This window comes from Eptesicus fuscus, chromosome 3 (assembly GCF_027574615.1).
Source record: "Eptesicus fuscus isolate TK198812 chromosome 3, DD_ASM_mEF_20220401, whole genome shotgun sequence".
NCBI lineage: Eukaryota > Metazoa > Chordata > Mammalia > Chiroptera > Vespertilionidae > Eptesicus > Eptesicus fuscus.
The window spans coordinates 57,494,835-57,518,977 of NC_072475.1; the positions used below are offsets into that span (position 1 = coordinate 57,494,835).

Consider the following 24,143-nt stretch of genomic DNA (forward strand, 5'->3'; position numbering starts at 1 on the left):
GCCTGATTGCTCGTGAGGCTGCGCGATTCCACCTTTGGCCGTGTGTTAAGTTGTTGCTGGGGCACTGTCGGCCCTGAATCTGGTTTACTGCACACTTGCGTTTGCATTCCACACCCTGCATGACAGCAACTTTGCAGAGTGCCCTCTTGCACTCTGGGACCCATTGGGGGATGTCGGAGAGCAGGTTTTGACCTGATCCTCACAGGCCTGGCCAAGGGACCCTACCTCCCAGAGGGATCCCACTCACTCTACAGACACCCTTCAAGCCACAGCAGCACCCCAGGTGCAGCCAGCTGGGTAGGGACCATGGGAGGTTGGCTCCAGACCATTTCCAACCTGTCTTGCCCAGTTCCTCCCTGCTGGCCACCTTCTAATTAATTTCCTTTCAATGTGCACGAATCTGTGCACCAGGTCATTAGTCTATATATATAAAAGGATAATATGCTAGGTGTCCAACTGGTGCTGCCATGACGTGCACAGAGAAATGGCACCACGGACCTGGTGCCCACAAAGCAACACTCGGCTTCCCCCAAGTGGGACACAGGCCCTGCCACCACCCCGGAATGACACCCCACCAAACTGCAGCGACACTGCCGGGACCCCATAGTGCAAAATGTGCCCCCCAAAACGGTGGGTGTTGGTTCTGGGTAATGATGTCACATAGCAATGCCTGGCTTCCTCTCCCTAGTGACCAGCCTCCTTACAGTTTCTTCATCTAAAGAACACAACTTGCTTTATAGGCAGGTGGAAACATTTCACACCTGGGAAGTGTTTTCCCGTGCCTCATCTTATATGATCCTCACAGAAGTCCTGGAGTAGGTACATAGGAGACTTGGTGGAATCCTATTTTTTTTTTTTCATTTGCCAGAAAAGGAGATTTAGAAAGCTTAAAAACTTGACCTGACTGAAAAGAAATAAGAAATGGTGGACCTTGAAAATGACTTCAGGTCTTCTCACTGTGCAGAACAGAGTCAAACACTGCTGCAGTTAAATATTTTACCCTTTGTTCTCCCTGCATGATCTATAATAATAATCTGCTTCGTGTTGATATTTATTGCTGTGTTGCTGACAATTACCTGAAAGAGAAGTTGGGTTGCTTCACTGGGCTGGACAAAGTTAAGCTAAATCAGAAAGCAGGTCTAATTAAGCAATTTTCTCTATCCTATCTAATAAAGAGGGAAATATGCTAATTGACTGCCACGCCCTCAAAGATGGCGGTGCCCACAGCCACAAGATGGCAGCACTCAGTCCCCTCAGTCCTGCCGGGGCAAGCAGGCACATGGCACAGCTGGGTCCACCCCCAGGCGGATCCTGCCGCTTTGCATGCCTGCCTCCGGAGTCCTCCAGTGCCCTTAGTCCCAGCCACCCAGAGCCGGCCCGAGGCACAGGCAAGCCTCGAATGGTGGCTGCCTAGCTGCCCAGGGTGGGCCTGAGGTGCAGGCAAGCGTCCGATGGTGGCTGCCCAGCCACCCAGGGCCGCCCGAGGCTCAGGTAACCAGGTCTGGCCAAGGCTTGCACTGCCAGCAGTGGCAGCAGCAGAGGTGCGATGGAGCATTGCCTTCCCCTGATCGTGGGGTCACCTCCCGTCCCTGAGGGCTCCAGGACTGTGAGAGGGGGCAGGCCAGGCTGAGGGACCCCTCCTCCAGTGCATGGATTTTCATGCACCAGGCCTCTTTTATATATATAAAGCTCTCGCTGGCACTAATCGCATGCGTGTGTTTCGATCTGTCATTGTTGATCGTGAATTTGGTTAACACTTCTATTATAGAGAAAGGGCGAATAGCGATATTAAAATATTTCTTCTAATTAATTTCCTTTCAATGTGCACGAATTCGTGCACCGGGACACCAGTATTACTATAAAAATGATGAGCAAGCCCTAGCCGGTTTGGCTCAGTGGATAGAGTACCAGCCTGAGGACTGAAGGGTCCGGGGATCTATTCCAGTCAAGGGTACATAAATTGGTTGCAGGTTCCCCAGCCCTGGCTGGGGTGCATGCAGGAGGCAACCAATCGATGTGTCTATCTCATGTCTATGTTTCTCTCTGTCTCTCTTCTCTTCCTTCCACTCTCCCTAAAAATCAATGGAAAAATATCCTCGGGTGAGGATTAACAAAACAAAACAAAAAAAGATGAGCAAAAGGTTGTTTTACACTCAATGGATATGCTGAAATCACTTCTTATTGTAGAAACTAAAGAATCAAAGTAATTTGCACAGGAAAGGGTTAAATTAAGATCTCCATAAGCAGAATGGGGGAAGGTGGCTGTCAGGACTGATTTAAAATATTCCTCCCCAGTGTTCTGGGGAATGCCGAAAGTAGAAGCTGATTATTAAGAGCCTGAATTTGACTTCCATTTGAGTTTGCATTTTAGAGCCTGATACAGTGTCTTTATACACTGGTTTGGCAGATCTAGTGGGTGAATGTCATCTATTAAAAGTCAGGCAGACAAGATAATTTCCTGCTCGTCAGAAAGGGTTCAAACTACATGATCATTAAATATTTCCATGACTTTCTATAGTACTCATACTAAAATTATAACAGACTGCCTTTCAATTAAAAAGCCAAGGTAATTTAGCAGAACAAACACAATGCTGATGTAGAGTTCTTTCAAAGAAGCTAACAAAATTCATAGGCCCATAATTTAAATTATAAAAACACAAAGTCCTGTGTAGCACAAAATACAGTTACAATGGATGTGTTTCAAGAACATTAATTGGATCATAACCCTGAATGTCTGGTCCCCCAACCCTGCTCCCAATGACAAACCAAATTATTAAACTTTAGGGAAATAAAACTATGTATAAATACATTTTTTAACCAAAATATTCAAACCTTAGATGAGTAGCAGTTATAAAACAAATCACAAAATTTCAGATAAGAACTATTTCTACTCAACATCTAATGAGATTCTCAAGATATCATCAATAACAAGAACAATTTCAAATCTTGGATTTACATAATTTTGAAAACATCTTTTAAAATACTTTCAAATATATTATCATATTTTATCATCCTATCAACTCTTTGAGGCAGGTAAGGTGTTTTACAGATGAACTGACCAAAGTTCTGAAGGTCAAAAGGACTTATTTAGAAACAATGTGAGTTAGCAGTGGTAAAAATAATGTAATTAAGGCCTACAGAATCTAGCTTGTTTTCCATCAAGCAACTGTGTCAGGTTGGAAAAAAACAAACAAGGCTTGGTATTTCTTTTACTCAGTGGTATTGACACAGCAGGCATGCTCCTCAAATCTGTATTCAGCACAAAGCTGGAAGTGACTGCACATAAGACAGATGACAGAAATCAAAAATAGAGCACCAAAAGGTTACAAAGAAAGAGATGAACTTTAATCATGATAAATGCAAAATGAGTCCAAAAATTATTGCTTAGGCATATAACAGGGAAAACTTTAGCGTAAGTCGTTCTTCAAAATCATTTATCAGGAGCCTATTATATGTAAGCCACTCTGTTAGAACAATTAATAGGACATACTCTGACCTCAAATCACTCCGAATCTAAAGAAATATGATAGATGCCTATTGGCTCAGCAGCCATTTACACGCACAAGAAGAGTTCAGGAGATAATTATTCTTCATTCTCTTAGAAAAAGCAATGTCTAATCATGAGAAATAAGAGCCTCCTAATATTAAGTGCTGAGTGCAGCAGGAAAGGTGTGCTAAACTCTAGCAGTTCATTTTGAGAAGGACAATGACAAGCAATGTTAGGTTTAGAAGAGAGTGACTATGCTGGTCAGTGTTGTAGAATCCAAGTCCAGTGAGAAAGAGTTGTAAGAACTGGGGGATGGTTAGATTAAAAGGCTAAGGCCAGACATGATAAATGTCTTCAAATGTTTTGAGGGCCATTAATGGAAGAGGGAGGGAGCTGGCTTGCTCTGTGGAAGCCGTGTTGTTTCACATCAGTTATCTCAATAGGAGGAAGCATTTCCCAGGATTCAGAGCTGACTAACAACAGAACTGGTAATGTGCTTTCTCTTTGGGGAGGTATTCAAATTGCAGTGTGATGAAGATCTACCTGGATGGTAATGAAAGAGATACACTGATACGTTTATGGGATGATAAGTTATATCAGATGATGACCAGGATTCATTTAAGTAGATCAATAACAAAATTGAAAGATGTAGGTAAGAGAGCTTAACTAGGATATTAAAAACAAAAATCTTATAGGTGCTTCTAGATAGATAAGAATAATAGAGAATTAGTTTGTGGTTTTATTAAAAAGCATTATAAAGAAATAAGGATTACAAAATAATAATACATTTTTATTATGCATTATTAATAATTAGAATCAAGAAATTTCCCTAAAGAGTAGGTTTATAACATTAGGATTCTTTATTAGATAAACTTTTATTCTTGTGCATATCGATTGATTTTTATTTTATGACAAAGTTAAGAACATAACTGGGAATTATAATATTAGACCTTTGCTAAAAATATTTCTACAATCTAAAATCCTTTTGGAAATAAAGACATACCTATAAAGAGAAAGAGTAAACACCCACATTGTTAACTACATAGTCTTTCTTCATAGATTTTTGAGCATGAGGAACACACAGAATACATATGTATGCAGATACACACACACCAATACACATTCCTATGTGACTGAGCTGTGCCTCTCTATTCAGCCTCATATTTTCTCCCTAAAAGTGACTACTGTGGCCTTCATAATCTACCGTAATTAAAATATGCAGTGCATGAAACTGTGGCTCCAAAAGAGGACGGGCATATTTTGCTGCAATATTCGGCAGTGGAGATGAGTTTCTTTCTTTGTGTCATTAATTTGTGGTGTCCCTTGTTTAGCCTCTTTGTTGACACAGGTTAGTCCTCCAAAGGTTCATGGTTATGTTTAGAGTCTCTAAGGGCTAGAAGTGATTATCTCGAAGGAACGAGGCACAACTAATAATCCATTGTAACAATGGTCCCAGAATAGAGACTAGTGTGAAATCAGATATCATAGATAAAGGTTTAACCAGTAACTTTCAAGCTCCCAAAGAATTACTTAAGGTTCTGAAGAAGGCGATGTACTATTAAATCACGAAACACTGATCACCTGGTCAAGCCCTCTACCTTCAAGAAATACAGATTCTGCCTGGAAAATTATTTGTTCTTGACAATCTCATGGATAAACAAACAGTATATGGTCTTCCACAATAGGCCCTTTGAGCATTTCATGACTACATTTAAGATTTTTCACAAATTCATTTTCTTCTTTTAATCTATGTTCTATTTTTTTCACTCTTGATCAGTCATGAACATTAGTAATAATCATTTTTAGTTCATAAAAATTGAAAACAATAATTAAGTCATTTCTAGTCTTAATATCCCTAGTTTATCCCTCAATACCCCTAATTTCCTTAATAATATGCATTTCTTTCATCATGTTCATCATTCTTTTCTGAATTTCCTTTTTTTTTAAAGTAGTTCTGTTTTCTATATATTTTTATTGATTTTTAAAGAAAGAGGAAGGGAGAGAGAGAGAGAAACATCAATGTAAGAGAGAAACATCGATTGGTTGCCTCCCATATGTACCCCAACTGGGGATCAAACCAGCAACCTGGACATGTGCCCTGATCGGGAATCGAACTGGCAACCCTTCAGTGTATAGAACGACACTCAACCAACTGAGACATACCGGCCAGGGCCTGAATTTTCTTATTTACCACCCTTTTTGGCAATTATGTTTTTACTTCTTTACATGCTAATTAAAATGGGACATAATTATCTTAATAAATGCAAAATACATGAAAATATATTAAGAGAATAAAGCTCTCCCCTATTTATGTCACATGCCTTCAGTACAACCAAATATATTTTCTTTCTTCAAATATCACTTGAAGTCAGCTTATAGTCAGGTATCACTCTCAAGGGGCTCATGTCTAGCTAATTATCCCCCTTATTCCCCTCCCACTATCTGTTTCTGACGTCACCATCATGGCATTCTAGTAACTTGAATTAGAGGAAAAATGTCTCCCAAGGCAACTTCTGTTAAACACCCAAATTATATTGTTTCAGGAAACTCAACACCAAAGTGCTAACATTTTTCAAAATGCCATTTTCGAAGTATTCATCTGTTCTGTGAAAAATGACTGAGTTGTGGCTAACAGGGCTAGACATCAAGTTCTCAGATAAGGTGAATAATGTATTTTCATAATTTTGTTCATGGCATAGCTTCAAGGTTTTGAAACTTGCATTATCTAGTCATGAGTTTATTTATTTTCCCTATTGTAGATGCTTCAATTAATAAAGATATAACACAATTTTAAATATTAAGTTTCCTTAAGGAAATAAAAGCATATTCCTGATAGCCTACAAGAAGATGTGTGTAAGCAAGTACATATAGCAAAACAGTATGCCTTTACACAACTGAAATGATCCAGTTTCCTTTTGTATGGCACAATAATGTCAAGATCAGTGGATTACAAAAAGATTGCATTAGAAGGTTTTAGTAGTAGTAGCACTTACAACACACGGGTTGAACAAAATTAACTAGCTTTTAATTTATTATGTCAACTGTTACAATTAATGCATATATTTTCAAGTGCTTTTCATGTAAATTCTTCTGATATAGAAAAAGCAGTAAGAGAAATACTAAGTTTGCTAGAAATGGGGAATAGGGCTAGATATTTTCCCGATTAAAAAAAGAATGACTGTGATAAAAAAAAAAAAAAAGAAAAAGAAAAAAGAAACATGAATTTGCCATTACTGCCTTTAAATAGCTCCAAGGTCTAACTTTGTCTATAATTAGGTTTTATAGTAAGTTCCTTTTCGTGAAACCTCTTTTACTTAAGAAGAATGAGATCAGATTTTTACAAAGGTGGTAAAGAGTATCTGTGACAGATTTATTCAAATGCTCCACTGTTCCATTAAAATGTGCCCTTTTGCCTTCCTACAGCTAGTGCTAAATAATAGAGTGGGCATGATTGCTGACTACTACTTGCAATAAGTCATATCTGCTGAGAGTCAAAATGGAGATAATATATACATTGCATTCATTCATTCACTCATTCATTCATTCCTCAGGGCTTGTGGTAGGTACTGTGGTAGGAGTTAAGGTCAGATAAGGCACAAATTCATACTCCACATTCTTAGAGGAGATAAAACATACACTCAAGTAACTATTAAGTAGTATCAGGAAAGTGAAAAAAATATACTATAATCAAGAGAAGGAATGTGAACAAACCTAGTCCTTAACCCAGTGTATGTATAAAATATAAATAATATTGAAACTGCATCTTTCAGGAGTATCTAAGTGACATTCAAAAACTGACTTGCAGTTGAAAACAACAGTAGAATTTATAAATTCAGTAGTTGTTAAGATGGCCTCATCAAACTCAACCTTTCAATTATGGTCTTGATTTAATTTAGAATTCTGTTTTCCTTTCTGTCCAACATAATTATTTTCAGGGACAAATTGGGAAAACAGTTGTGACCAGGTTCAGTTACATCAATTTTTTTTTAAGATTAAAAAAGATGTATTGTTTTCAAATATATACTTTTTTTTTCTGATTATAAAAGTATATTCATTATACAAATCCCAGGCCCCCCAAAAAGGAGGTAAAAAGTTAAATTCATTCCTAGTGCCTCCATCCAGAGATAAAACTGTTAACTTATGTTAATTAGAAAATACATATAATTTAATGAATGTACTATCTTATAATGAATATTTTACACTTAATTCAAGGGAAAGAAATCTGTTCGTTGGGTACTCATGACCATGTTCTTGTAAAACCTAACAGATGCATACTTGACATACAATATCACACAAAAATCTGAGCATAATGCCATGAATAAGAAAAGTTATAAACCAAAACTGTTCCACCAGAATGTTGTACAACTGCTAAACTATGAAATTATACCAGAATAAAATAAAAATTATGGCCCAGAATAGTTTCCCAAATTGCTTGAAACCCTAAAGTAGGAATGTTAATGTATAAAAAGTACATAATACCCAAAAATGATTACTCTGGACACTGGGCTTTATAGGCAAAGCGATAAACATTACAGAGGATTCCCGGGGTGGTATAGAGCAGAGGTTTCAAACCTCCCCTCTCAGCAGCCTTTCTGTCTCAGTAAATTTTTCATGGTGCTCCAAAGCCAAAAGAAACAGCTAACAGTTGTGTTAATTACACAGTTAGAGCTAAACAATTTAAAGAATATATATGTCCTAATAGTTTAGTAGCTATTTTAAAAAATAATACCCAAATATTGAAATACATATGTTTTTATTTCATTCTTAAATAACCACAGTTACCTACTAATGGGATGTGTGCATCTGATGGGCAGGGTACAACTTCTCAAATCTTTGAATCAGATTGACACCACCACTCTCATTTCCTGTTCCACGCTGACTTTTGGCAGTATTTGCTTTTTATCACAGCAACCGCAGAAAACCTAACTTTGCCAAGTCATCATCAAAAATAAAGTAGCAGGATCCATGCTGAAAGTGCTCGCACAGTGTCTGGCAGATGTGGAATATTCGTTTCCTTTGGAAATTTAAAATAGCCCGCGTTGCCTTGTGAGTTTGCTGTGGCGCTCCAGGGCAGCTCGCTTGGCACAGCTTGGTAATCATGGTTATAGGACAACTGTATCCCATTGCCCTATTATTACCATGAAAGTGGTAGGAACTCCCAAATAAATGAGTGCCTTGGGAAGCTTTGCACCCTCTTCCCCCCGTCACATGTCAAGTGTTGGTCCTTTTATTATGGACAGTATAAGTCCAAATTGGGATGCACAGTATTCCTCAATTATCTGTAGACAAGGAGCCCTCCTCTCATGGAGTCCCAGGGAACATGCATGCCACTGGGTAATAGGTGGCTACAGAGCCACTTTCAGACTATTCACTCCTACCCACATAAGTGCTTGGTATAACAAATAACCCTACAATCCTACAATCTACCTTTACAACACATAATCATACAATTAAACACATAATCCAACAGGTGGCCGAATATTAATTGCAAATGAAGTAAAAAATATAGTAGTCCCCCTTATCTGTGGGTTTGCTTTCTGCAGTTTCAGTTACCCGAGGTCAACCTTAGTCTGAAAATATTAAATGAAAATTCCAGATATAAATAATGTGTAAGTTTTAAATTGCACACTTTTCTGAGTAGGGTGATAAAATCTCTCATTGTCACCTTCCCGAACGCCATCCGGCTTGGGACATGAATCATCCCTTCGCCCATACATCCACAATGCATATTATGATGCATATGCTACCTGCCCGGTACTCACTGAGTAGTCTCTGTTATCAGATCAACTGTCATGGTAGCTCAGGGATTGTGCCAGTAACCCTTATTTTACTTAATAATGGTCCAAAAGCACAAAAGATTCTGCTATTAGAATATGCCAAATAGAAGCCATAAAGAGCTTTCTTTAAGTGAAAAGATACTTATGTATAGGAAAAAAAAACATAGTATATCTAGGGTTTGGTACTCTCTGGACTTTCAGGCATTCACTGGAGGTCTTGGAACATATCACCCATGGATAAGAAGGTCTAGTGCATGCATCTTAATCTTTGATTAAAGTGGAAAAAAAAAAAGGAACAGAATAATTTGTCATAGTAATTTTAAAAAATGTTTTAATTAATTTCAGAGAGGAAGGGAAAGGGAGAGATAGAAACATCAATGATGAGAGAGAATCACTGATCAGCTGCCTCCTGCACACCCCCACTAGGGATCAAGCCCGCAACCTGGGCATATGCCCTTACTGGGAATCAAACTGTGACCTTTGGTTGAAGGTCATAGGTTGAAGCTCAACCATGGAGCCACACTGGCTGGGCTGTCATAGTAATTTCACAATGATCCTGTGGTAGGCAGAACAATGTCCCCCAATCCTAACCCAAAATATATTTATGTCTTAATCCCTGGAATCCATGAACATGTTATCTTTGGAATAAAGGTTACTAATCATCTGACTTTAAAATTGGGAGACTATCCCAGATTATCTGGATGGGCTCAATGCAATCACAAGGATCCTTAAAAGTGGAAGAGGGAGACAGAAGATGGGAGTTCAGAGGAAGAGGTGGCTTTGGAAGAGAGGCACAGAAGATACCACGTGAGAAGGATGTAACAGGCCGTTCTGGGCTTTAAAGATGGAGGAAGGGAGCCACAAGCCAAGGAATGTAATAGAAAAGGCAAGGAAACGATTCTTCCTGAGTCGGCCCACACTTTCATTTTAGCCTAGGGAGATCCAAACTGGACTTCTAACGTACAGAGATGTAAGGTAAGTTTATGTTGGTTTAAGCCACTACCTTTGTGGTAACTTATTACAGCAGCCACAGAAAACTAACACAGACCCCCCCAATGATACTAATAACCACAATAAAAACAACAACTATAAATGTTTCAGGTTAATTGGATGAGCTAAGTAAGCTGCCTCTAGTATACTTCCAATAGATATTTCCAGTAAGTTTTGTTTTGTATTGATGATGTAATTATACTAAATATAAAGTAAATTATAGTTGCTGGCTCAAAGGATTTTACTGGAGTGTACTATAAACATCATAGCTTTTTGCCTTTGTTCATTTTCTTTACTGTTGTACAATGACGTAATGGCTATAAAGAAGATAAAAAATCTTTATATTATGCACTGATATGAATGTTAAAAGCATATAAGCTTTTCCATGTTATACAGCTTGGGTTAAAGATAATACTTCTTTTTCATATGTAAAATACCAGTGAAAATATTTTTAGTTATTTACTGACTTTTTTTAGATGGGATAATGGTTTGATGGCTGGCAAGGGAGACCTTTTTGTATATTAAACAATTACTTCTAGAAAGCAAAAAAAAGTCCTACTTACTCTTACATACTCTTATGAACTAAAAATATTTATTCAAAGTTCAAAAGTAAGTGTTTACCTGTGGTTAAAGGCAGGTGTGTGATGCTGTTCAAACAGGTGAGGGTGAACCACGTGGATGATAGTGTAGCCCCAGAAAACAGGAGGAGAAGAATTAATTTCAGCATACCCCTGATAAAATCTGCAAACCTAAAAACAAACAAACAAAAAAACACAAAAGTCTATTAATCCTAGCTGAATTTTAAAAAATACTGTTTAAATCTATGATACACTTTTATTTAAGAACTAGGAGCCCGGTGCATGAAATTCGTGCACAGGTAGGGTCCCTAGGCCTGGCTGGCGATCAGGGCCTTCCTTCAGCAGGGCCTTCCTTCAGCAGGGCCTTCCTTCCCACGGCTGCTTGCTGCCAGCTGCTGGCCAGGGCCTTTCTTCGTTCCATGCTGCCCCCTGGTGGTCAGCACACGTCATAGCAAGCAATTGAACTCTCAGTTGAACTCCCGAGGGGACACTTTGCATATTAGCCTTTTATTTATATAGAAGATAGATAATTTCTTAAAGAAATTTCCATACATTCTTTTAAAAGTAAGTTTTAAATTTTTTTAACTGATACATTTTGTGTGTGTGCGCATGTGTGCATAAGTGATAAATGTTACTTCGTGATAAATGATTTTTTTCTCTTACCAAGCTCACAAAAGGTGATTTCTGTTCAGGATCTATAATTCACAGGATGGATTCTGAGCTTTTAAATACCACTTTTACTTTCTTTATATTTTTTCTTTAATTGCTAAATATCCTTTAATGAGTACATATTGTTCTAGTTTTAGAAAACAGGCTAACTTGTTGACATAAACTTGTAGAGATGGCTTTCCCAAAATTCAGACTCAGAGAACAAATTCTAAAGCTTACACTAGAGTCTTTGTGGTCCTATATGACCTGGTCTCTGCCTCCACCCTCCCTTTGCTTTACTATGCTCCAGCTGAACAGGCCTGTTTCTGTTTCTCATACATGCAGTGTTGTTTCCCCCAGCAGTGACCTGTCCTGTCTGCCTGGAATATTGTACCCCTGTTCTTCACATGACCTACTCCCGCTTCTTCCTCAGGTCATTCAGGTGTCAGTTGAATAAGGCTCATTTAAAACACCTCCCCTTGCCACCTCTTTATTTTCTTCATATCATTTACCTCTATTGTAATTCCTCCTGTTTTTGCATTTGTTTTCTGTCTTTCCTGTCAGACTGTAAGCTTTGTGAGAGCAGTGAATACTATTGTTTAAACCTTGTGACTACTGTTTCCTAGCATTTTAAGTTCTTAAAATCCCTGCTTTTCCCTCTGAGTTAATGTGAAACTAAAAGGCATCTAAATGCTTACCATTTAGTTATGACCAGAACCTTTTCCATTTGTTAATTGCTTTTCCACATCTGCCGACTAACTGTTGATTGTACAGGCACAATCCTCTGGCTGTGCCAACATACAACTTTCTCTGTCCTTCAGAATTGTTTCCATTGCAGAAAAACAGATCCCAACCTAAATATGGCATTTACCATGTTTTCTCTTTGAAGCTTTAAAAATGAATTTAGTTTCTATTGTAAATATGTGTCCATCCCTACCAACACTTTCAATACTATCTTTTGTATTGCAGTTATTTGGCATGATATGGTTAATCATGTTTGTAAGCGTTATCGAGACTAAAATAACTTCCTCTGAGAGCTGATGCCATCTTTTGGTAGGAAAAATGACTGCACCTTTGCCCAGTGACAGGTTTGTTCTTAACTATGAAAGTTCACAGACAGAAAAATTTTCATCTTGAAAATTCTAAAAATGGTTCCACAGCTTGATAGAAATGTCCCTCAAGAAAATCTAAAAATCACACATGTTTCTGATATATATTTTTGGTATGCTGCCTGAACATACTTGTCAGATAGGCAGGTGGCCAGGTATGAGAGAATAGAAGAGATTTCTGGTACAACCAGAGCTGAGTGAAGTTGAACTGGGAGACAGTTTCACAGGCCAGATGACCCAAGAACAAACTGACCACCGGGATCTGCTCTTTTTAGAGACCTAGACCTTTCAAATGGGCTAATACTATCAAAGTATACTGCTAGGACCAAAGTAGTACATTTAGGAGTGGCCTTTGCCAACATAATTATAAAATAATCATCCAAAGCATTCATATCTATAAGGAGACTGCAATCTAGGGGTCCCAAATATTGGTGTTATAAATGTAATTTTAAAATTTATTTAAGGTCTAGGAGACACATATAATTGATTTCAGATCCCAGGGTAAGGGTAGTACTTTATAGAACTTCAATTTCAACATATTAAAAACAAAAATGTTCTCATTCTAATTTTCCCCTTAATTCTATTTCTATAAAGTTAAAATGAAAGGTTTATGGAAAGAAAATAAAGAGAAAGGAGAATGTGAGATGTCATTTCTGATATACGTATAATGGTTCCCTCTAACCTATTTGGTGCTCAGAATAGAATTTGGTAAATGATGACTCACTCTAATTGGCTTAGAGATTTAATTAGAATAATTAGGTATGATTTTTGTCAAATGTGATAGGTCAATGCATTTCAGTATCAATGTAGTGATCTGCTACAAATAACTATCTTTTAGATTTTATTCTTATATTTTCTTAACTTATAAAAACCTCATAAAGTGATTTTGAAATTAGTGTCAATTTATTCTTTCATTATCCAAGAAACACTTTGCAAACTTTAAGATCTAGATAGCCCTAGCTGGTTTGGCTCAGTGAATAGACCGCCAGCCTTCGGACCAAAGGGTCCCAGGTTCAATTCTGGTCAAGGGCACGTATCTTGGTTGCAGGCTCCTGGGGCCCTGGTTGGAGTTCGTGAAGGGGGCAACCAATCGATGTGTTTCTCTCACAGCGATGTTTTTCTCTGTCTTTCCCTCTCTCTTCCACTCTCCCTAATAATCAATGGAAAAACATCCTCGAGTGAGGATTAACAAACAAACAAAAGATTTAGATATAATATTATCCTGTGTCAATTGTGCTTTAGTGTTTAGATATTAAGGTGATTTACCCATCTTATTTATCTCCCCAAATATGTAATTAGATTCTTCCTTTCCTGGTAAAGTTGATTGCCTAATTTTGTTTCTGATTTAAGTAGGGTAAAATTATTTGGGAAGTGAATGAATATCATCTCTTTGGAAGGACCAAGAGTAGTTTTATAGGCAGTCACATACATGAGTGGCATTTTCATTCTTTTCTTTTTTTAGAATAAATGAAACTTTTTCCCTCTCCTGACTCATTCTAAAAATGTGTTGTCATAATGTGTTAAGATCATAGGCAGTTTGATGAAACTGGAAGTCTTTATGGACATTTTTAATCAAAATGGAATAACCATTGAGATACATGCCAAAAAAACCCAGCAGTAAATATATGCTAATCAGGACAGTGCCTTTTCATGGAAAGTTCTAGACATGCTCTTACAAATGATTGTTTTCAATTCTCGATAACTATCCATTTGCTTCTATTACACTATCACCTTTGGGTCCCATTTGTAGATGTTATTCTCTAATAACATGGAAAGAGGCAGCTCAATTACACTGGAAATACATCACCAGTCTACAAACACATTTCAGGACGGACCACTCTTGAGGTTTCTTCTAGCAGCAAATTCTCCTTACTGTATGTCGACTTTCTTGTAGCCCCCTTCTCTGACCTTTGCCTATTTTACTTTTCCTTAAATTTTAATGTTTATTTAGGGGAGCTGATTATCCCTTTGGGCTTTTTGTTTGTTGGTTTCTGGCTACTCACGTGTTTAACATAAAATGTTCTTACCTTGCCATAGCTATTCCAACAACACAGCCCCCAACAATGGACCAAAATCCAATCCAGCCAGCATCTACCTGTTAAGAAAATGGCAGACACATTAAACATAAGACTATCATGTTGCAATTTAGAAGGCTTGAAAAAAAATCCTCTATAATCAATATTAATAGCTAAATGACAACAAATCTAGGAAATGCCATTTAAGAAAACGAATCAAATGAAAGGATTTGTGTGTGACTAAGTAATACAAATGTATCTCAGTAAATATGTCCTCGATTAACTTATCAATGTCACATCATATAATCAATGTCACAACAACTATTTTTAAAATATATTCTACATGCCTAGCATTATAATAGGAACCCTTAAGAAAATAGGAAAAGGACAAAAGATGGTTGCTGACGGAAAGAAGTTTAAAAATAGCCAACATACAGGCAACTAACTACTAGGAAATAATTAAGTGCTAAACACCTAGCAACAACTAAAAATGTATTAACAGAACACAAAAGGGGGAGACAATGTAGGTTTGAGGGTTGAGCACCTGGGGAGACTGGATAGAGCAGGAGAATTTGAGCGGAGTTTCAACTGTATAGCTCAGTCAGCTCTTGAGAAAACATTTCTGGCCCTGCCATGTACTAGCTTTGTGACCCTGGGAAAATTATATGACACCTTCTTACCTATAAAATAGACTAAATGAGATAATATATGTATAGATCTTAGATCAGTGGTTGGCACAGAGGAAATGCTCAATAAAAGTTAGAGCTGTCAAGAATGTCAAACCTTAGAGGGAAGGTAGGGGAGGTTGGGGGAAAGGGGGAGAGATCAACCAATAGACTTGTATGCATGCATATAAGCCTAAACCAGTGCTCATGGACAACAGGGGGGTGGGGGAATACGTGGGGAGGGGTTTGGGATGGGAATAGGGGGATGAGGACAAATATTGATACCTTAATCAATAAAAAAATAAAAAAAAAAGTTAGAGCTGTCGTCATTACCTGATGATGCTTCTCAATCTACCTAATGTCTTAATCGCTTTCCTGGCCAAACTTATTCAGAGCAATCTACAAATGCTGCCTTTATGTGCTCATCATGCCTGTGTCTTAAACTCTTATTATGACTTGGCTTCTGTCTCAACTCACACTCTAAGTTTCAGTTTTCTCACTAGTAGGTGGGGATGATAAAGAATTTTTTTTAGAATTAAATAAGCTAATAAATGTAAAATGCTTGGTACATGTTAGCTGTTGTTACCACTGAAATCCCTGTGTCCCTAACAATAAAGACGCATTCTGTCTCCTCCTTCCCCTTCCCACGTCCACCACACTTGCTTATCTTATTTCCCACTCTAGACTCCTGTAATAGCATCAGGAATGGTCTCCACAATCTATTCCTCCCAAACTGCCAGAACAATTATCCCGATCATTCCACTTCGCTTCTCAGAAACAGTTCCTGGCTTTCCTTGTGGCTACTGGGAGAAGTCCAAATCTAACCGGCATTTGAGAGCCGCCCAAACTGACTTCTACCTTTTATTTTTTTCTAGTCATATTTTTCATTACACCTGTGTCAGAAATGTTCAGCTGTCCACCAAAATATATCATCTTCTTCTGCCTGGGCATTTGGCTAGATTACATGTCCCAGCCCCCATTCAGTTCCATGTGACCACGTGACTAAGTTCTCATTAATGGAAGTGGCCAGACTGAGGTGTGCCACCTCTGGGCTAGAACCTGGAACACAGTTATATGCCTCCTCCAAGCTTTCTTTCCCTTCTGCGAGCTGGAATCCAGATGTGGTCACCCAGCTTCACCCATGCCTATAAAGACAAGGTCCTAGGAGACAGAAGAGCTGCAAAGTAGAAGCAACCCAGGTCTCTAAATAAGAGTGAGGAAAAGACCTATCCCAACTGTCCTACATTACCAGGCCAGCTGTCCTAGATTGCTATGTGAATGACAAATGGATTTCTTCTTAAGTCTCAGAATTGTGGGATTCTGCTCCAAGTAATACAATACTTTACACAAGTCCTTTGTTGTACCAGTGTTTGGTGCCAGAGCAAAGATAAACGCTCTCTGGATAAAGAGAACACCCTGAAGCTTAAATTATCTCTACTTTTTTTTTTTATACTATTGGTTTTTGGAGCAAGAGAATTCTCTGTTCTGCAGAACTGCCCCTCTCATTGCATCCATCATCTAAGGCCCACATAATGCTATCAGGCTCCCGCTAACATTTCCATCTGTCCCCTAGGCGAGTGGGGTCCTGTACCGGGGCAGAGCCACCATGCTTCTGACCATACTGACCCCGGTCCTGTCAGGCTTTTGTGCTTTTCTGCTTCCTTTGCTCATGACAATTGCTTTAGTTAATAACATTCTACACAATAATTAAAACATTTTCTTTGTTTTGATCTGTTGCTTTCATTTAATTTTAAATTTCGCTTTACTTAATACCTGGTGTGTTTTATGGTCTCTATACCTCTGAGTTTGTACAGAGGCAGATACTTGGAAGGATTTATAAGATGAAGCATAAAATCTTGCAAAGTCAGTCCTTGCCTGTTTGGCTCAATGTTTAGAGTGTCAGCCCTGGACTGAAGGGTCACAGGTTCAATTCCCAGTCAAGGGCACTCACGCTGCCCGCCCGGTTGGGGTGTGTGTGCAGGAGGCAACCAATCCATGTGTCTCTCTCACAATGAAGTTTCTCTCTGTCTCTATCCCACCCTCCACTCTCTCTAAAAGTCAATGGGATCAATAAAAAAATGTAAAAAATAAAATAATAAAAGTTAATGGAAAAATATCCTCTGGTGAGGATAAAAGTGAAAAAGGATTTTCAGAATCAGAATCATTTAAATGAGTGCTACACTTTTCCTTCTTGAAAGTGAACATGCTTGAAATACCTGTCATCCAGAAAATAGGTTAGGAAATTAAGGAAGGCTTAGTTCTTATGGTGAAAGTATACTAAGTAATCTGGATTAATATTCTGATTGAGAATTAGGAAATCTATCTGATGGCATCAGAGAGCCAAGAAGGTAATACCCAATTGTGGAAACATTATGTAGAATGGGAAGGAAACCCAGAGAGATAAACCTCGTACGTGGGGACTCTTTTCCCTTAGGGGTGGGGTGTCTGCTGATTTTAGAAAAAGTGGCTAAGGTGCTGAGAAGTTATCAACAGCCTCATTGACACAAGGGGGAAAAAATGAGTTTGAGGCTTACTCTGGGATGAGTGGCCTTTTATAAAATCCCAGGCTTTAGTTGGGGGCTCTGAAGGACTATACTTAAGAGTACTGTGACCTGGAAACTATACTCTGAGGGACGGAAGCCCAGCTATAAATAACCCCTATTTCTGGAACTAGATTAAATGATCCCTAGACTCCTGTAAGAAAAATATAAGTTCTTTTTGGACAGAAATAACATAATCTTGGAGCTTAAATTATCTCTACAACTTTTCATAGTGCTACTATGTCTAGCACAGGGTCAAAAATAATAGAACACGTAAGGAGATTAGAAAACATCAATGAATATCACAAATATAAAAATACCCACAGGAGATCCAGAAAAAGGGAATTATGAGATGCAGACTTTAAATAACTATTTAAAAAAAAAATAAAAGACAAGCTCAAGCATTTTACAGAAATTCGGAAACTATGAAAAAGTACCAAAAAATTTTATAACTTAAAAGTATAATTGAAACTGGTAACTAACTCATTAATAGGTTTAATAGCATATTAGACTGAAAACTAAAATTGGATTTGGAAGAAAGGCTGGATAAAATATCCAGTCTGAAGCAAAGAAATACAAAAGGATAAAAAAACTCAGAATCAAAAGTAAGAGACTTAGGGAATACAATACGAAGGTATAACATATATAGTTAAGAGTTCCTAAAGGTAAAATTAGAAAAAATTTAGCATAGCCCAGCCAGCATGGCTCAGTGGTTAGAGAGAATCATTGATAGGCTGCCTCCTTCACTCCCACACTGGTGATGGAACCCACAACCCAGGTATGTTCCCTAACCGGGAACTGAACTGTGGCCTCCTGGTAATTTTTAAATTACCAATTAAAATAGCTTCAAAAAATATCAAATACTGGGGAATAAATCTAATAAATATACAGACGGCATATTTGCAGAAAATTATAAAGCATCATTCAGAGACATTAGGGCTTAAGTAAATGAAGAGAAATGCAATGATCATAGCTTGGAAGACGCAGTATTATAAAGAAGTTAATTCTCAAGCTGATCTATTGATTCAAAAAATATTTCATCAAAATCTGAATAAAAAAGAGTATTATTCTACCAGATGCCAAAACTTGTAACATTAGAATACTTAAGACAATTTGGTATTGGCACAAAGACAAATAGACTAGAGGTTGACACAATTAAACTAAAGATGGCACAAAAACTGTAAACAAGAGGAAGGAATGGATGGCACCAAGGATAGAGGGGGAAAATAATTTAGAAACACATTCATGTGCACGAGGGCACTTCATTATGACAAAGATGACACTGGAGAGCAATGGGAAAGCATGATGTTTTCAAAGACTGAATTAGGTTAATGGATATTTATTTATATTGGGGGAAAATAAACTCCTAACTATAACAAGCACAAAATTCCATTCTAGGTTTAAATATGACAGGCATAACGATAAAGCTTAGAACAGCACTGTCCAATAGAACTTTCCATGATGACGAAAATGTAATATATTTGAACTGTTCAGTATGGTAGCCACAAGTTACAAGTGGCTATTAAGCACTTGAAAAGTGTCACTGAAGAAGTGAATTTTTTATTTCAATTCAACTGATTTAAATCAAACAGGCACATGTTGCTAGTGGCTACTATACTTTCAGTTCTACAAGATTAACAGAGGGGATATGTTTATGAACTTGGAGCAAAGATTTCTCTCTTTTACATTACAGTCTCTGTCTGCTAAATCCAACATCTAGACTATCTCCAAGTTGGTTTCTACTGACTACTTTTCTTTTTGTTTTTAAAATATGGGTCACATTTTCCTGTTCCTTTGTATGCCTAATGTTTTGGTGTGGTTTCTGTTTTCCTAATTGTATAGTATAGGTCATGGAAAATACAATATAAAGATTCCACACTCTTTCATCTTTCTTTAAAATGGTTGATATTTATGTTAGCAGACAGTTCAATTACTAAGTGATCACCTTGCACTTGGGTAGGCTTGATTTTGTGCTTTAGAAGAGCCGAGAAGTAGAAGCCAAGGTGTTTCCCAAGCCCCCTCTCACTTGGTAGGACTCAACTGTCTCCTCTGCAGACTTTCGTTGGGGCTTGGTTTTAGGCTTTGTTTCTGGGTTTAAGCAGGCTAGGTCTTACTCAATTTCGGGAAGAGTCCTACATTCTAAAGTTTGGCCTTTCTGGTGTCTCAGCAGAAGCCCAAGATGTTAATGAGGCCTTTCCACTCCGGCAGGGCCCGAACTCCGAGAGCCCAGCGTTGCTTGCCCTCCACTGTAAGTGTTCTGCTTTCAATCCTGTAACGGCCTCTCTGTTAAACCGCTGGTAGCTTTGCCCCTTACATGTGCAGTGCATTTCTCACTTGCTGAGGACCCCACACCATCAATGTAATGGCTACTTTTAAATAAATGAGATATCCTTATCCTGAGACTAGAGAGAAAGTGAGAAATTAGATGTAGGAATAGCCATATATTTGAGAAGGGATCTTAATCTTCATAAAGCATAAAGCAAGAATATAAAGGACAGAGTCAACAAAACTAAGATTTTCCTTCTTTATTTTTCTGCTTAGTAGCATCATTAATAACACCCAAATAAATGTGAAATTCATGACTTAACAAAATCCAGGAAGAAAATAAATATTGTTTATAACTATTTCACATGGACCTTGCTTTTGCAATAATGGTATGGACTATTGTTTTATCCAGGCCTTGAAGCTAAAACTAAGAACATGTAGACAATAGTTATCATTTAAATGAACTAAAAATACCTTCAAATATAAAGATAAAATGCTTACTTGGCTGACATGCACTGGTGTTAAAATTAAGTCCAGAACTCCAGACCAGCCAGCAAATACACCGAGCGGTATGGCATATGCTAAAGCAATCATCAAAAATCTCACGTTGCTGTGAAAGAGAAGTAAAAAATATTATTGCAGATTCAAACTCTAGAATTTAAACTTACTCATGAAAACAGTCATTTGAAAATTGGAACACTCAAATCAGAAATAAAAAATAGTTTTCAGTTGTTAATAAAATCAAAGTTCTTTAAATGTTTTATTTTTATAAAAATAGTCTTTTTTGTTCATATTATTTAAAATTGTCAATGTTTATTATATCGATGAATTACCAACATTATTTCATAGAATGACGTAGGTAGGTTCAGTTAAAAATAAACTCTATTTGAAAGGATATATTACTGTTGCTTAGGTGGATACTAGACTTTTCAGGTGATCACTTTATAAGTTATATAAATCTCTAATCACTATATTGTACACCTGAAACTAATATATGTCAACTGTAATTGAAAAATAAAAATTCAAATGTTAAAAAATTATACTTTCTCCTTGAACAAGTTAGAAAAAAAGATTAAAAACAAATATATAATTTGTTAGTTTTACCATTTTCAGAGAATAGTTTTAATTTTTGTTTTATTATTATCATTTGTTTTACCATTATTTTTAAAAATAATTATTTAATAGGCAATACAATTCAAATGGCTCACAACCAAACAGGTATAAAAATATGGGGAAAATATCTCCCTCAAATCCCTATTGCCCTCTTCCCACAATTATCGATGTTATCACTTTCTTTGGTAACTGCCCAGAAATATTACAAAACATACAAGCCAATAAAAAAGATATATTCCCCCCCAATCTTTTTACATAAATGATAGCATAGTACAACCATTTGCTGAATTTTACTTTTTCATTTTAAGTCTTAAAGCTCTTCCATAGTCAATACATACAGAGCTTCCTCATTCTTTCTCATAGCTGCATAGTATTCCATTATGTTGGTATATCATAATTTATTTATCCAGCTCCATACTGTAATATAGACATATAATTTTACATTTTATATAATATATAGTTTATATTTTTATATTTATAACATAATTTTATTCCTTTGCTCTTCCTGTTGGAGGAAGGAAGCATCATTTATGAAGTAGTCTTGTAAAAACAAAGCAAAAGCAAAACTTGAGTTAGAACATAGCTCTGGCTACAATTTACAGGAAATACAAAGAACAGAGAAACATGGCAAACTACACCAAAAAGAAGCAATCCCCAAAATCTAGACCCTGGAGACAAAAGAGTTGGCTCCTCAACAAATAAATTACAAGGGTAAGAGAGAGAGAAGAAAGGAAACCTATAGATTGTAATGGATTTGAGCCAACTGCAATATGTGAACCTAATTTGGGTGCTGATTCAAACAAATTGTTAAAAAAAATTTTATGACATTTATGACAATTGGAAATATAAACAATGATGTAATATTAGTAAACTATTTTTTTAAGTTTTTAGGTGTGATAATGGTACTATATTTGTGTTAAAGTGTCCTTATATTTTTAACATATATTACATATATTGAAATATTTATGGATGAAATGACTTGTCATCTGGGATTTGCTTCATGATACAGGAATGGGGGAAGTAGGTAAAGTGGAGCTGAAACAATATTAGCTATAAATAGGCAATTGTTGATATTGGGTTATAGGGATATCAAAGTTGAATTATTCTACCTTTGGATATTTCTATAAATTCTCCAAATAAAGTTATTTTTAAAAAACAAACCTTAACATGTTCAGTGAAAATAGTCAAAAATAATGAGATACATAATGTGCCATCATTTAGATAAGTTAAACACAGATGCATTTAAAAATTACACATATTGAAAAAGCACACAGACAGATACACATTAAATGCATTTGATAGGTGGCCTGGGCAAGGAAAAGGGAGAGGAATGAAAGTGGGAAATATAAATAAAAGAATGAACAAGTAAATAAATGAGTAAATGTGTTCATGTGTCCTGAAGTAAAGAACATGTTCAACTCAACTCTCCACCTTTGAAGTTTGAAAGGCAAAAACAACAACCACCGTCATCAAACATTAAACCAACACATAAAGGGAGAGAAATGTTTACCTTAGGTTATACAGTTTAAATGCATATTAAGAGATGGGAATGGTACAAATAGTAAAAAAATAATTGTGGTGGAAACTTCAGCATACAACCATTGCTTCCCCTCAGCCCCTACCCCAGATAATGCAATTAATCTAGGGAAAAAAACAGTTATTCCAGTGAATCCATGAAATAATAAAGTAACCAGGGTTTCTTTGAAGGACCAGAGAAAATTTAAATTACATTGGTAGGCTAGGGGAATACAGCATGGCAGGCCCAAAGAACTCCCCTGGCGAGCCAAAAGTAGAAGCAAGCAATTCTGCAGAGTAAACAGTCGAATATGGGAGAGACAAAGGAATGTTAAGCATTAGTGAAAATGACTTTTTTTTAATAGAGAAAAAAGGTCTTACACTTTATGGTTTACACAGGAAATAAAGATCTTGACTCTGGGGCAATTAGAAGCAAACAGGGTAATCAGAGTGATAATTTTAAGTTGTTTTCCCTTGTCAGAACAATCTTTTATATAACTTCTTTCATTATAATCAATCCTCCAATTAACCCTCATTTCCCACAGAATAGTCCAAAATTACTAATACGGCATAATATGACCCTAATCTACCTCTCTAGCCTTATCTATTGCTATTTGATCTCTGGCTTGGCATAAAGAAAAACTTAAATAGCATTTTATTTCCAAAAAAATAACAACTATCATTTTAACTATTCATCTTATAAATGTGTGCCATTGATAATAATTCAATTTAACTAATATTTCTGTTGTTGCCTATTATGTGGAAGGCAATGTACGAGGTGCTATAGAGACATGGTTTTCAAAAACCTTTTACAATGCTCCAGAGTAAGAAACATATCTTTACTTTGTGACCTACCCATATATATGTACATATAGGTAGACTGAAACTTTCACAAAAGATATGTATCATTACTATAAATGATGCAATAACATTATTCTACTAGAGGCCCGGTCCATGAAATTTGTGCATTGGCGGCGGGGGGAGGGGGTGTGTGTCCCTCAGCCCAGCCTGCACCCTCTCCAATCTGGGACCCCTTGAGGGATGTCCAACCACCCATTTAGACATGGTTGGACATCCCTCTCACAATCCAGGACTGCTGGCTCCCAACTGCCCTCCCCTGCAGGCCTGGGTCCCCCCCACCTGTCCTCCCCTGCAGGCCTTGCCTCCTCCAACTGCTCTCCTCTGCTGACCTGGTCATCCTTAATTTCCCACAACTGCCCTCTCCTGCAGGCCATCTTATGGCGGCCATCTTGTGTTCACATAGGGGCAGCCATCTTTGACCACATGGGGGTGGCCAACTTGTGTCTTGGTGTGATGGTCAATTTGCATATTACTTTTTTATTAGATAGGATTTTATTCTACTTTTTTAAAAAGGTGGTCAACCTTCTTTCATTAGTTGGCTGTGAACTAAAGTTGAAAAATAATGTTACATAGCTATGCT

General features: G+C 37.2%; 1 protein-coding gene across 1 annotated transcript in view; it reads right to left on the minus strand.

Annotated features, from left to right (window-relative positions):
- Positions 1–24,143, minus strand: part of SLC49A4 (solute carrier family 49 member 4) — a 75,216-nt gene that overhangs the window by 11,133 nt on the left and 39,940 nt on the right. Inside the window, exons 5-7 of the mRNA XM_028131163.2 lie at positions 20,576–20,684; positions 14,617–14,684; positions 10,876–11,003 (exon numbers count right to left, since the gene is read on the minus strand). Of these exons, the coding sequence (XP_027986964.2) occupies positions 10,876–11,003; positions 14,617–14,684; positions 20,576–20,684 (305 nt within the window). The remainder of the gene's footprint in view (positions 1–10,875; positions 11,004–14,616; positions 14,685–20,575; positions 20,685–24,143) is intronic.